The sequence below is a fragment of the Nilaparvata lugens genome, chromosome X (genome assembly GCF_014356525.2).
Source record: "Nilaparvata lugens isolate BPH chromosome X, ASM1435652v1, whole genome shotgun sequence".
Lineage (NCBI taxonomy): Eukaryota > Metazoa > Arthropoda > Insecta > Hemiptera > Delphacidae > Nilaparvata > Nilaparvata lugens.
This window is the reverse complement of record NC_052518.1, coordinates 3,743,871-3,759,406: the sequence shown is the minus strand read 5'-3', so window position 1 is coordinate 3,759,406 and position 15,536 is coordinate 3,743,871. Positions and strand designations below refer to the sequence as shown.

The 15,536-nt window shown below is 32.2% G+C and overlaps 1 protein-coding gene and 1 long non-coding RNA gene across 4 annotated transcripts in view; both read left to right on the top strand.

Moving 5' to 3' along the window:
- The first annotated feature begins 362 nt into the window (after positions 1-362).
- The window catches only part of LOC111043610 (RILP-like protein homolog), a 29,102-nt gene continuing 13,928 nt past the window's right edge, over positions 363-15,536 (top strand). For 2 of the 3 annotated variants that reach the window (XR_002605587.2, XM_022328605.2), the window contains exons 1-4: positions 428-1,059; positions 2,444-2,579; positions 4,945-5,072; positions 6,886-7,089. Coding sequence is in view for 2 of the 3 variants with exons in the window: in XM_022328605.2 (XP_022184297.1) it covers positions 760-1,059; positions 2,444-2,579; positions 4,945-5,072; positions 6,886-7,089 (768 nt within the window). In the remaining variant the exon portion in view is untranslated. Of the gene's footprint in view, positions 1,060-2,443; positions 2,580-4,944; positions 5,073-6,885; positions 7,090-15,536 lie in introns of all 3 variants that reach the window. The other variant, XM_022328614.2, reaches the window with a different exon arrangement.
- Positions 7,096-8,106, top strand: LOC120354751. Its single transcript, XR_005573113.1, has 2 exons — positions 7,096-7,214; positions 7,382-8,106. It is a non-coding gene; the product is annotated as an uncharacterized LOC120354751 (long non-coding RNA).

Below are 15,536 nucleotides of genomic sequence, written 5' to 3'. Positions count from 1 at the left end.
GTTTGTTACAGTTCTGTCGGGTCGCATGAATTGGGAATATCTGGAACTCAAAATATCCGCCTCCCAATTCCTAGCAATTCCGCCTAGCAACATATTTCGAGTTCCGGATATTTCCAATTCCACTGTCTGACAAATATTCGGAGTTCCACCCAGCAACAGTTTTCAAGCATAGGACATTTAACATTGATATTTTGAGTTCCAGATATTTCCAATTCCGTGGCCCCCATAATGGTGGGTATGTTGGTCAACAAACCACTCTCGGTCTTAGACAGCACCGTATCGCGCATGCGTTAGTAACGGTTTTTTCCGTTATGGCAATGGAGAACTCACCGAAATGCAACGGAAGAGCTACGAGCAGGGTGCAGTTCTGTCAGCAGTCTGCTTAACCCATAATGGTAAAGCCTTTGTGAAATCAAACTTGCATAAATGAAAGACGTCATAGTTCAACCCACCCTCTCGAAACAGATGAATGTGAATCATCATTTCATCAGTTTCTTCACCAACAATCACTTCAAGAATTGACTTACTGGTCTGAAACTTGTGTTTAAATCAGTTGTGTTTTTTATTACTAAATTCTAAACTTTGTCTGTGTTTTGGTTTGATTGAGAAGTGTTACTTGATTAAGAAAACCACATATAATTGTTTTTAATGTTCTGTTTCGTCATGCAGAATCCTTTCATTTATTGTAACTTTGTACAAGATTATATATATAAGTTTCTAGATTAACTCACACAAACCTTCTGTCTTAGTTGATAATTCATGCCTTTAGTGTCATTAGTTGCTTTGAAAATGGAAGACTTTGAAGCTGATTTATCTGTCGTTGATGTTTATGATATTGCTTCTGAAATCGGGAAGGAGTTTGAGAAAATAATTGATAGTCATGGAGTGGAAGCAATCACCAGTCTTATGCCAAAAGTAATTAATGTTTTAGAGCACTTGGAAGTACTAGCTACCAAAAATGAAAGGGAAAACACCGTGGTACAGGAACTGAAAGGCAAAATTGTAAAATTAGAGAGTGAGAAAATTGAGAAAGCTGAAGATCGTCAGCGGTTTGAAAGGGTGAGAACATTACCATATTATATTTATCTGGCTGCAATTTCAAAACTATTATTAAGATACCTATTAGCCCAAGATACATTATCTCAGTAGAACATTCTGGTTTCTTGGTCGTATTTCTCAACCTAGAAAATTGACAATAATAAGTAGTGACATAGAATAACTATATTGATCATAACAATGATCAATTTAACACATTATTTAACAAAGAATGAGGGTCAAACCACTGAGAGGCGTTTTATCGGTTGGCTTGACAGGACAGTAGCTTTCTGTTGGGGAACAATCATTCATGATTTTATCTACTGTTTTATCGATATTCTTGGCCAGTACAAGTTGATAACAATACTTACATTATGAAACAGGAATATCGATAACACCCTTTCAACAGGAAAGTTGGCTACTAATTATAGACCACCAAAGATATGAATTGTTGAACGGTACGATATTATATTAGAGACAACAGACAAATAATCAAGGTTAAAACCTTTTCAATTTAACGGTATCTTTACTCTACTATTCTACGTTCTCATTGCATTCCATTCTAGAGAAGGTATCTACTAAAACAAAGGTTAGTGTTCCTATATTAGCAGGTATTATTAGATTTTCATGTACCGTACTTAATTGGTTAAAAATTTGAAGTAAAGCCACAGATCGTGATAGATGAATAGTGATTCTTAGAACTTTGTTGAGCTCTGTTGGCAGGCTGCATTAAGATCTAATCAAATTTGACCTCGTAAGATAATGACATAATAATAATAAATAACCTTTAATGCACAAAGATCAAAGAATTTGACCTAATTTTACGTTGCTTAAATGAGATTTGTTACATGTTAGTGCAACTGACCATGTGCCTAAATAATAGTGAATCAATACTGAAAGCAGTTGAGTAATTTTATGATACAGTACCTACTTATTTTGATATAATTACTGCTCCACAGAGCTTCCTTTGAAATAATTAATGCTCTTGATTAATTGCTGTTCCATTGTTGTAAATTCATGAGATTTTGATTGAAAATCCGTTGTTTAAGAATGAGTTTAACCATTGGTGCTTTGCGCACCTCAAGGTCAGGCTGGTCTTGTTATAAATTTTATTTCTAATTTGAAAAGTCTACAGCAAATAGGTATTCAACCCAGTTTGTTCATTAGAAAGATAGATGTATTTGGAAGCTTATCACCATGATTTCTGATTGCAATAATTATCTGAGAAATTTGGATTATTGTAATGGTAGGTTCCTTGAACAGTCAACATTTAGCACCTTCTAGTATTTGAAGTTCATTATCTCGGATACTTTCACACTACATAGAGAATATTATATTCATTAATTGGAAACCATATATTCATTTATTTACAATAAATTGTAATTTCAAATCTTATTAATTCCATTAGGAACTTGAACAAATTGAAGATCACTGGAAAGAAGAAACTCAAGATCTTTTATCCATGGTTACACAACTTCAAGAGGAGAATAAGAAGTTGAATAATTCATTGGCTGCTAAGGAAGACACTTCATCAGATGGGATTTGTAAGTACCTAGCCTATGTTTTTTAATACATTTTTTCGGCTCTCCAACAACATTAATAAATCCAAAATTGATATCACGAGTTAATTATTCTCAAGGATTAATCTCGGACCAGAATTATGAATAAGTGCATGACTTACACATAACATCAGCCATACATATAAAATAAAAATACAACATAACCTGCAAGAATAGCAAGGATTCGAAAGCATCCTTGAAAACAACCATGAAACCATCAACAATGTCAGTGCGGCAATAATTGGAATTGATCCCAAGCCAACATGCATGTCATCTAAATATGAGACGTGATTCATTGAGGAGGATTCTAGAACTTTATCAATTTTAAATGTCCATGAAATGGTTATGAATGATCATTGTTTTCTTAGAATAGACCTAATATTCTATCCTGTAAATTGGTCCATGTCATTTGTTCTGTGGAATATAATGGTGCGTACAGACACATGCACCACGAACATGCGCATTTCACTTTTCATCATCGCAAAGTGATATGTGCGTGTTCGTGGTGCATGAGTCTTTATCCATGTTTAGGGCCAGATCATACTTGCCGGTTTTTGCACTGGCGACTCGGGCAATATAATTTGATGGAGTCGTCCACACGCTGGATAGTACTGGCTAAAGAAGACTCTTCTGTCGTCAGTGCAAGAATGATGCGAAAACCGCTACATATGGTCTGGCCCCAACACTCTGTTATCGAATAAAGGAATCAAGCTGCATAAAGGAATTAAGTTGGATTCCCATCAGTGAACGTGTCCGTTGCAGTGAACATATTATTCCCATGAGTTCGAATGGGACTATTCCCACTCAGCCTGGCCAATATGTATGTATAATCCCATTAGAACTTGAAGGAATTATATTTTCACTGTACACGTTCACTCATACTGATGAGTGGAAATCCAGTTTTACTCTCGGTGCGATGGTGACTTCCAACTAACTGAAGTTCAGTCGTATCACAGCTTCAAGCCTGATTCTTTGACCACATATTCTTGGCTGTAGTCTTACTGAATGATTCAGTCTGATTCATTACCCAATGGTGAAACGATCGTCTCTAGCCTGCAAATTGATAAATTATACTTTAATGTTTAAAAAATGTATAAGTAATACTCGCATTTAGACATGTGTGTTGGACAATGTAAGAAATAGATATAGTCGGCGCATTTCGAGAATATCCCTGGTCGAGAAGTGGACAGAGAAATGAAGTGAGATGGTGTCAACAATGAGTGAAGTAATACTCCCAAAACATATCGATGAGCCCACTTATGTTTATGTGTAACGAATTACTGTTTTACTAATTGTCGCGCATTACTAGGAGTTTATTAGGAGTCATGCATGCTTACTATCTATTTACCTCCTTACCCCAATCTTGGGACATTTTTGCGATGGGACGATAATATGATAATAATAGCTGATAATGCTAAATTTATCCAAATTCCACTGTCAACTCAAGTCAATAGTCCTAGTATAGTGAGGTCCACGTTATAATGGCAGTGAAGAAAAATAGGAGAAAAACGCTGCCAATCATCTGTCTTTTCAATCCCTTTTATAGACGGTAGCTGATACAGGTTTATTGATGAAATATCAACTGTTCATTCTCGTTTAAAATAATCAATTATATTTTAGTAAGCAATAAATTATATTTCATAATTAATTTTAATAATTAAGATGAAAAATTTTGTTAATTCTACATTGTTAAAAGACGATCTGACAACAGAGCACAGCGAGAAAGATATAGTGCTATCCGCTTTGTTAAATGATAGACAAGGATAGCAATACCATTGCTAATCAAGCACTGTCATTATAATGTTAACCTCACTATACAGCTGTTCTTTCAAGAGAATTCTATGAAATTTTTCCCCAATTTTTCCGGTGTCTTCCTCATGGTCCTAGGATCAGGGAATCATCAGAGGCTTTGATCTCCTTTATTTGTGCAAGTCAAATACAGTCAGAAATAAAACTAGACCGACTGACCAATTTATAACATAGGAGCAGTTATCAGTTATATTTTATTAAGCAAGAAATTATATTTTTCAATAATTTCATAATGAATTTCCATAATTAGGATGAAATATTTTGTTAATTATCATTAATTCTACATTGTTAAAATACGATTTGACAACAGAGCACAGCGAGAAAGAGATAGCGCTATCCGCTTTGTTGAATGATAGACAAGGATAGCAATACCATTGCTAATCAAACACGAATTGTTAATTATAACGAGGACCTCACTATACAGTGTAATATGAACATTGATTAAATAATTAATGAACCTTTTTTTTAATTGTATTTGACCTTTATTGTGTGTTTGTATTGAATTGAATATTATAAAAATGTTAAATTCTTAATTTTTTAGCTCAACCGTTGAGTCCAGAAGTTGATATATGTGTCATGCAGAAACTACGTACATTGGTTGATAAATTGAGGGAACAATTGAGAGCCAAGGACAAGGAGCTTGCATCAAAATCAGCTGAAATTGAAAATGTAAGACCTCTTGTCTCATTCATGGTCTTTCAACTCTATTTGCTACCGAACACTGGAAACAAGGATACAGAATTATTTATATGGGCTCTGTTCTTTGTTTCTTGAAGGAGCTCATTCTTTTCATCATTTTTTCATTCAAGAGAATTAGTTAATTCTTTTGTTATACATTGAAATATCTGTCATTAACCATATACGATTACTGATGGTTTTAGTTTACAGTTCAATTTTTGAAAGATGCTTAATATCATTGAACACAAGCTGGAAAATCACAATGAAACATACTACAAGTAGATAATAAAGTATTTTAATAGGGCTACTTGAATGTTCAATTATAGGAAATGACTATTACCTTTGTAATATCTTTTAAATTATACACTACTAGTGTTGACATTTATGTCATACTCATGTGTTCTTTTCTCAAATCAAGAACACTTGAGAATGATTTAAATAATAAGAAAACAAAGATATTGTCAAATTTCACTAGAAATTTATTGAAAACTTTTAAACAGAACCATGGTTTCACGTAGTTAACCAACGCATCATCAGCTGTACTGAGAATAACAATATCTTTGTTTTCTTATTATGGAGAGATTTCACAACATCACCATCAATTCTACTAATTTTATTAATGATTTAAATGTCGAAACTAGTCGTGTATAATGTAAAAAAGATTACAAGTGCTAGTTATTTTCTATAATAATGTACACATAGATAATTTATTTTTTTTTTATGACACTGTGCTCTGTCATCCCTCCTTCACCTGCGTTTTCCATCACTCTGTTTCAAATTTTCATTAAAATTTGAGGCCTGTTGTATACCTTTTTGTAAATCATAAGCATTGTATGTACAGGATTGTAGGTCTAAGTAGTAATATTTTTTAGAAAATTTCTAGTGTGGATAAAAACACTAAATATTGTCCAACTACAGAAATGCATTTGTGGTTGGACAATATCTAGTATTTTTATTCATTATGGATAACTACCACAATATGACCTTCTCGCAATTACACAGAAAGTGAAGAAAATTCCAGAGCGTTCCTGTTTCGGTCTTCGGTGAGACTCAGGCTCACGGTGCATATCAAACAGAATAGTATTGATTTGTTAAATGCATTTTTGATGTTAAACTTCATTAGCTGCTTTATAGTAGCCATAGAGAAAATATAGCACAAGTTCCAAATTTGAGTTAACTCAAACTGATATTCCTAGTAGTTATTTTCCGTGAAGCTATGTGACGCTGGTAATCTCTCATACTATGTGAATAATCTGCTCTATTTAAGTGTTAATAATGTGAAATATCTGTTCTATGTTTGGTTTTGAAGCATCTAAATTTGAAAATCTACTTTGTGAACATATTTAAGAACTGAACATTTGGTGAAGTTAAGAACTACAAGACTTATCCTGTTTCGGACTATGTGTAACCCTATCTAATTTTGGGAGAGAAATAGCACAAGGTTATCTTACTTTTTATCTCCCTATCATTTTGATGATGTACTTATTGTATGAATGAATAAAGAATAAATACTGTGCCGTTCATACACTCTCACCCCAACAACAAAGCAACACAATCATAATCGACTTGAGTAACAAAAAATCTTATTTAAATTGGGAACACAAACGACCTATACCATGGGATGTCTTCTTATGTTATCTTTTCTCTATGAGTGTCGTGGTTAAGTAGAGTGGACATTACTGTCCAAACTTCGCCACGTCTACAAATAAAAAAGTCATTATATTCTATTCTATGTGTAGCCTATTGAAGTTTAGACGAGAAACATGTTGATATCTTGTTAATGATGAAATTTTTTATTGGTTAGCTGCGAGGTCAAAATGATCGGCTAACGAGTTTGTGCATGGAACTTCGACGTAAGCAGAGAGTCAGCCAGATGCAGATAAGGGGACTGATAGACGACAGGGCGGATGTGATAGCACAAGTTCAAGACCACCAGCGAGAGCTGGCCTGTCTGCGGGCGCATCTCGGCATCACTCAGAAGGAAAACGAAGACCTGACTCAGCAACCGGTATGTTAACAGTTAACAAAAGATTAAGTCAACTTTTAACTTGATATTTTCTGTTACTTTTAACTTAATCTTTTGTTAACATTGCAAAAGTAAGCCATGCTGTTGAAAGGATAATTAACAAAAAGGTTGAAGCTGAAAAAGTTTGGTATTTGTTGAAGTGGGGAAAAGTAAGAAATTTTGTTAAAAAAGATTAAGTCAACTTTAAACTTGATATTTTCTATTACTTTTAACTTAATCTTTTGTTAACATTGCAAAAGTAAGCCATGCTGTTGAAAGGATAATTAACAAAAAGGTTGAAGCTGTAAAGGTTTGGTATTGTTGAAGTGGGAAAAAGTAAGAAATTTTGAACATTTTTGTTAACAAAAGATTAAGTCAACTTTTTTAACTTGATATTTTCTGTTACTTTTAACTTAATCTTTTGTTAACATTGCAAAAGTAAGCCATGCTGTTGAAAGGATAATTAACAAAAAGGTTGAAGCTGAAAAAGTTTGGTATTTGTTAAAGTGGGAAAAAGTAAGAAATTTTGAACATTTTTGTTAACAAAAGATTAAGTCAACTTTTAACTTGATATTTTCTGTTACTTTTAACTTAATCTTTTGTTAACATTGCAAAAGTAAGCCATGCTGTTGAAAGGATAATTAACAAAAAGGTTAAGCTGAAAAAGTATGGTATTTATTGAAGTGGGTAAAAGTAAGAAATTTTGAACATTTTTGTCAACAAAAGATTAAGTCAACTTTTAACTTGATATTTTCTGTTACTTTTAACTTAATCTTTTGTTAACATTGCAAAAGTAAGCCATGCTGTTGAAAGGATAATTAACAAAAAGGTTAAGCTGAAAAAGTATGGTATTTATTGAAGTGGGTAAAAGTAAGAAATTTTGAACATTTTTGTCAACAAAAGATTAAGTCAACTTTTAACTTGATATTTTCTGTTACTTTTAACTTAATCTTTTGTTAACATTGCAAAAGTAAGCCATGCTGTTGAAAGGATAATTAACAAAAAGGTTGAAGCTGTAAAGGTTTGGTATTGTTGAAGTGGGAAAAATAAGAAATTTTGAACATTTTTGTTAACAAAAGATTAAGTCAACTTTTTTAACTTGATATTTTCTGTTACTTTTAACTTAATCTTTTGTTAACATTGCAAAAGTAAGCCATGCTGTTGAAAGGATAATTAACAAAAAGGTTGAAGCTGAAAAAGTTTGGTATTTGTTGAAGTTGGAAAAAGTAAGAAATTTTGAACATTTTTGTTAACAAAAGATTAAGTCAACTTTTAACTTGATATTTTCTGTTACTTTTAACTTAATCTTTTGTTAACATTGCAAAAGTAAGCCATGCTGTTGAAAGGATAATTAACAAAAAGGTTGAAGCTGTAAAGGTTTGGTATTGTTGAAGTGGGAAAAAATAAGAAATTTTGAACATTTTTGTTAACAAAAGATTAAGTCAACTTTTTTAACTTGATATTTTCTGTTACTTTTAACTTAATCATTTGTTAACATTGCAAAAGTAAGCCATGCTGTTGAAAGGATAATTAACAAAAAGGTTGAAGCTGTAAAGGTTTGGTATTGTTGAAGTGGGAAAAAGTAAGAAATTTTGAACATTTTTGTTAACAAAAGATTAAGTCAACTTTTAACTTGATATTTTCTGTTACTTTTAACTTAATCATTTGTTAACATTGCAAAAGTAAGCCATGCTGTTGAAAGGATAATTAACAAAAAGGTTGAAGCTGAAAAAGTTTGGTATTTGTTGAAGTTGGAAAAAGTAAGAAATTTTGAACATTTTTGTTAACAAAAGATTAAGTCAACTTTTAACTTGATATTTTCTGTTACTTTTAACTTAATCTTTTGTTAACATTGCAAAAGTAAGCCATGCTGTTGAAAGGATAATTAACAAAAAGGTTGAAGCTGTAAAGGTTTGGTATTGTTGAAGTGGGAAAAAGTAAGAAATTTTGAACATTTTTGTTAACAAAAGATTAAGTCAACTTTAAACTTGATATTTTCTGTTACTTTTAACTTAATCTTTTGTTAACATTGCAAAAGTAAGCCATGCTGTTGAAAGGATAATTAACAAAAAGGTTAAGCTGAAAAAGTATGGTATTTATTGAAGTGGGTAAAAGTAAGAAATTTTTAACATTTTTGTCAACAAAAGATTAAGTCAACTTTTAACTTGATATTTTCTGTTACTTTTAACTTAATCTTTTGTTAACATTGCAAAAGTAAGCCATGCTGTTGAAAGGATAATTAACAAAAAGGTTAAGCTGAAAAAGTATGGTATTTATTGAAGTGGGTAAAAGTAAGAAATTTTGAACATTTTTGTCAACAAAAGATTAAGTCAACTTTTAACTTGATATTTTCTGTTACTTTTAACATAATTTTTTGTTAACCGGTATTATTGTTATTGCAGTATGTTCATCTAGCACCTAGATTTTTTTTAAATGCCTCTCATAAGCAATGTTAGACGAATAATTTGAACTCTTTTCAACGGGCCACATACATCTTAATACAGTCCTCTTACATTGTAAGTGTCTTGACTAGATCAGGTTTTGTTTACACCAGGTCCTACTCTACAATAAAGCTGAAAACCTGGTCTAAACACACACCTCGGCTAAACGAGACGGAATGCTTCGATTAACCCAGTAGTTCGATTACACCAGTGGCCTAAACGAAACCTGGTCTAATCAAGACACAGGGCCTGGTGTAAATTTCTGGTGTAAATTTCTGGATGAATTACTGTATTTGAAATAATAATGATTGGTCATGATTAGTAAATCAATCTTCATGTAATCATAATTCTTTTTCATATTTTTCTTTATATATTTAATTATTGTATATTCTCCAGGCTTTCGAGATCCAGCGGTCAGAGCTCAGAGAATTCAGCCTAGATTTAAACAGTATATTTTATATATACCTTCTATCCTCCCAAGACCGCTCTGATCGCTGACCGCCCTCTGTGTTTCATTATCAAAGAGAATACATGGGAACCGGAAGAAAATATAAGTAATTGTGAAAAATTGAAAGAATTCAACGATGTACACATTGCAAAAGTAAGCCATGCTGTTGAAAGGATAATTAACAAAAAGGTTGAAGCTGAAAAAGTTTGGTATTTGTTGAAGTGTCCAGGAAAAAGTTAAGGAAAATTATCAAGAAAGATAAATACATATTATAGAATAGAAAAAACAAACATGGGGAAACCAACCCATGAAGTCTTTGGAGATGGTAAATTTTACAGTGAATGATGAATCTAAAGCTTCTAAACAATATTTATGTAACTCTAGCAAAGACACAGTTCATGACAACGGTAAGAGGGTTGCGACATCGGAGGTGGCCTGATGTGACGGACCACATTCCATACTAGTTTTAGCAGAAGGCAACTACACATAGCCATTTTTGACTACAGTAGCGCATTATCAATAGCCTAACAGAATAGTTGTCAATCTTGTCCAGATTGTATGATATCTGTAAAATTAAATCAAAGCGATATTACGTTTGATTAAAACATTAATTTTCCTCCTCAAGACAAATATTGCAATTGATTTATGGAACTGGATGGATCCTTAAAAATGTTAGACATAAATGTCTTGTTTCATACAGTACTCTTTTCACCTAGCTTGATTTGAGGAAAAAATAGGTATTCAATTCAATTTATTTATCCTTTTTACAACATAGTTATTGTACAAAGTAGTTATGAAATAAATAACTTAAAACTAAAACAAAATAACTTAAAATAGCAGGTTAACAAAAACACGGAAGGTCCCTGCAAAGGCAAAGCCTGTGCGCAGGGGCCGAGTGTCACAAAAAACTACAGAACCAAAGTGAAAGCATAGAACAAAAATATAAATTATAAGTATGAAATTTGTATAATAAAAAATCTCGAGAATACAAACAATTAACAAGAAATAATGAACTTATTTAAGAGAAAAAAAGAGTTGAAAGGTGAAAAGTTACAAGAAATCGAACAAATCAGTAGAGTTATGCGATGTGATCCATTGACTTATTTCGTTAGAAAGATTTCTGGTCAAATTGTTAGAGATAAAATGATCAGGTATTACGTTAACAAGTTTATGGACAATGTAATTGAACTGCCTTCTACAAATGGATAAAACTGTATGATGAGATTCGAAAGTGATGGATGAGGGACGAAGATTGTACGGTGATAAACGGAGATTGAAAAGATTACTATGCTTATTCATGTAGATTATCAAGTAATATTGTAAATGATTGGAAAAAGTTTATGTAAAGATTGTCATGGAATATTATGTTACTTATAAGTTATACTGCTAAGAATATTATTTATCAATTCAGCAAAATGAAAATGCATGTCTGGACAGTACCACTTGTGTTGTCAGCTACAGGTTCATATTGTAATGTAAAAAAATTAACCAGCATTTTTGCAACAGGAAATAATCATCAGATCATCGAATGGTGATGACTGTATAAATATAGTTGTATTAACTGCATCACTCTTGTTACGAGAGTTACCTATAAATAATGAGAAAGTCATGGTGGCCAAAGTATTACCCTGTATCATCCCATAATCATCCCATAAGAATCGAGTACACTTTGGTGTAAGTACATTGAACTACCTCATGTATGAATCTGACAATCCAGGAGTTTGCATAGCACTTGTTCAAATCTTGTAATTTAGTAGTTTGTCAGTACAAAAGATATCACTCTTCAAAAAATTAATTGGCTCAAAATCCATAAGAGCTTGAAAAAGGAAGATTGGTAACAGATAAGGAGGGAGGTCACGAATAACCATTCAATCTCTTTGGTTTTATCTTTAGCTGCTTATTCTGCCTTCTTAGCTGAAGAAATGCTTTGCACTTCCTTTCGGCAATCTTAACCCTGTAGCTCTATGAGATTGTATTGTGTAGTTGCACCAGCTGAAAACAATACGATGTCATAGAGCTACAGGGTTTTGAAGATTACCGAAAGGTAATGCAAAGCAAGAAAAATAGGAAATCTGAAGCTAAGGAGGCAGAATCTGGAGCTAAAGATAAAACCAAAGAGGCTAAGTCATCTGATACAATTAAATCAGAACCGAATAAGTCATTGAATATTCAACTCAGTGCAAAGTATACCAGATACCGAAATACACTCAAGTCAGTTATGAAGAGATCCAAATACAATTAATATAAAAACATACTAAACGGATCTGGGGGACCCGAGGAAGTTCATTTTCTTTAAATAGGGTTGGCTTCAAACTGTTTAGAACTAGTTTTAGCCAGTGAGTAGAGAATGTAATTGCTCTATAATCTTTAAAATTCACACTGTTTTCATAATGTTGTTTCAGTTTCCACCAAAGATGATGCCAAGAATGAATACAGAAATAGATTAAATAGAATGCAGAATAAGTACTAAGGATATTTTGAGTTCTATCCTTGGAAAATAACTGGGAATAAATAGTATATTTCTGTTGTATTTTAGGCTGTAGCCAATAGCTAGCAATTAATACTGAAAATAACAATCAAAACTTGTGTCATTGAAAATAAGACACAAAGTCAACCACGGGAGGTTGTCTACTAGTTAATAGTTGAAACTCGTCTATGGTTTTAAAATAAACTTAATTTTTGTGGAATTGACAACATTTGTATAAATACTTTTTCACTACTCTATAATCAATGGTTTTAGCAGAATGGCATCTACAGATCACCATTTTTTACTTATTCTGCATTTAGAACACTATCAATAGCCTACCAGAACGGTTATATACCCACTAACCTATATACAGGTAGTGTGAAGCCATTGCCCACAAAGGGATGGCCTTGAAAAAATTAATTAGTCATGTGATCGGAGGTGGCCTGATGTGACGGACCACATATGATAATAGTTATAGTAGAATGGCACTACACATAGCCATTTTCGACTGCAATAGCGCGCTATCAATAGCCTAACAGAATAGAAAGAAAATAAAAATCTTCCAGTTCCATAGCATCAGGCAAAGGAGGTTGAGCGGCTTCTTTTTGTATACTGTGAAAAATATTTAAAGTCCTAGCTATTTGATAATAGAATACCATCGCCAATGGCTGAAGATTGTGCCTCCAAACAAAAACAAGTTAGAGTGTTTAAAAAACTGAGATTCTTTATAAATACCATCGAGTTTTATTTTTTTTGAAAATATTCAATTTTTGGAATTGCAAAAACGATGGTTCATTTTTCACATTACAATATGAACCATGTGTCTAGAAATGCATTTTCATTTTGCTGAATTGATAAATAACCCTACAAAAATTTACTTATTACAGAACGGTTATACACCCACTAACCTATATACAGGTAGTGTGAAGCCATTGCCCACAAAGGGATGGCCTTGAAAAAATTAATTAGTCATGTGATCGGAGGTGGCCTGATGTGAAGGACCACATTTGATAATAGTTATAGCAGAATGGCACTACACATAGCCATTTTCGACTGCAATAGCGCACTATCAATAGTCTAACAGAATAGAAAGAAAAAGAAAAATCTTCCAGTTCCATAGCATCAGGCAAAGGAGGTTGAGCGGCTTCTGATCGCTGACCGCCCTCTGTGTTTCATTATCAAAGAGAATACATGGGAACCGGAAGAAAATATAAGTAATTGTGAAAAATTGAAAGAATTCAACGATGAACACATTGCAAAAGTAAGCCATGCTGTTGAAAGGATAATTAGCAAAAAGGTTGAAGCTGAAAAAGTTTGGTATTTGTTGAAGTGTCCAGGAGAAAGTTAAGAAAAATTATCAAGAAAGATAAATACATATTATAGAATAGAAAAAAAAACAAACATGGGGAAACCAACCCATGAAGTCTTTGGAGATGGTAAATTTTACAGTGAATGATGAATCTAAAGCTTCTAAACAATATTTATGTAACTCTAGCAAAGACACAGTTCATGACAACGGTAAGAGGGTCGCGACATCGGAGGTGGCCTGATGTGACGGACCACATATGATAATATTTATAGCAGAATGGCACTACACATTCGACTGCATTAGCGCATTATCAATAGTCTAACAGAATAGAAAGAAGAATAAAAATCTTCCAGTTCCATAGCATCAGGCAAAGGAGGTTGAGCGGCTTCTTTTTGTATACTGTTAAAAATATTTAAGTCCTAGCTATTTGATAATAGAATACCATCGCCAATGGCTGAAGATTGTGCCTCCAAACAAAAACAAGTTAGAGTGTTTAAAAAACTGAGATTCTTTATAAAAACCATCGAGTTTTATTTTTTTTGAAATTATTCAATTTTTGGAATTGCAAAAACGATGGTTCATTTTTCACATTACAATATGAACCTGAGCTGACAACACAAGTGGTAGTGTTCAGAAATGCATTTTCATTTTGCTGAATTGATAAATAACCCTACAAAAAGTATAACTTATAAGTAACATAATATTTTATGACGATCTCTTTTTCCCCTTTTTCCACCAATTTACAATATTACCTATTTTTCCCCTCAAATCAAGCAAGGTGGAAAGAGTACTGAATAAAACAAGACATTAATGTCTAACATTTTTAAGGATCCATTCAGTTCCATAAATGAATTGCAATATTTGTCTTGATAAGTCAAACGTAATATTGCTTCGATTTACTTAATTTTACAGATATCATACAATCTGGACAAAATTGAGAGACTGTTAGGTCTCTTTTCTGTATAGGGCTACTTTTATAGAAATAGAAAGAAAAATATAAATTTTAGTACCATTTTTGAAATATTTAATCACAACATGTTTCGGACATTGATGCCATTTTCAAGTGATATGAAGTAAATAAATAAATACTGCTAGAAGATTCATATCATATGTTAGTGTATTTATATGATTTTATGAACTAAAACTATAAATTATGGATTTATTATTATTATATTTATTTATTTATCACATTGTGTACAAATACTTAACATGAGGAAAGGCACAACAGGCTCATGCCCAAAACTGTCCCATTTCCAATTTATACTATACTGTCCAAATCAATTTATAAATATTGTCCCATAATTTTACAGAATATAGTATAGATTACAAATATATAGACTTACTTTATTGATAACAAGAGATTTTTATCCTTCAACATGGAAGAGGTTTTTGGTATAACTATGAAGACTCTTCTCTATGAGTCATTTTTTCCAATTCTGCTCTGAATTTGAAAACTGTTAAATTTAAATTCACATGATTCTATCAAAAATGGGGTTATTGGTGTGTAATTGGATTAAGTTTATCATTTTATATCTGTTTAATTTAAGTTTATTATTTTATCTCTGTTTAATTTAAGTTTATTATTTTATCTCTGTTTAATTTAAGTTTATTATTTTATCTCTGTTTGATTTAAGTTTATTATTTTATCTCTGTTTAATTTTGCTGCTTTATAAATATGAAATTCCTCTTTACCCGTTTGTCCGATATAGAATTTGTTGCATTTAAGTTCATAGATTCCAGATTTTTTAAACTTATCTTGCTGTACATCCAAAATTGATTTCTTTT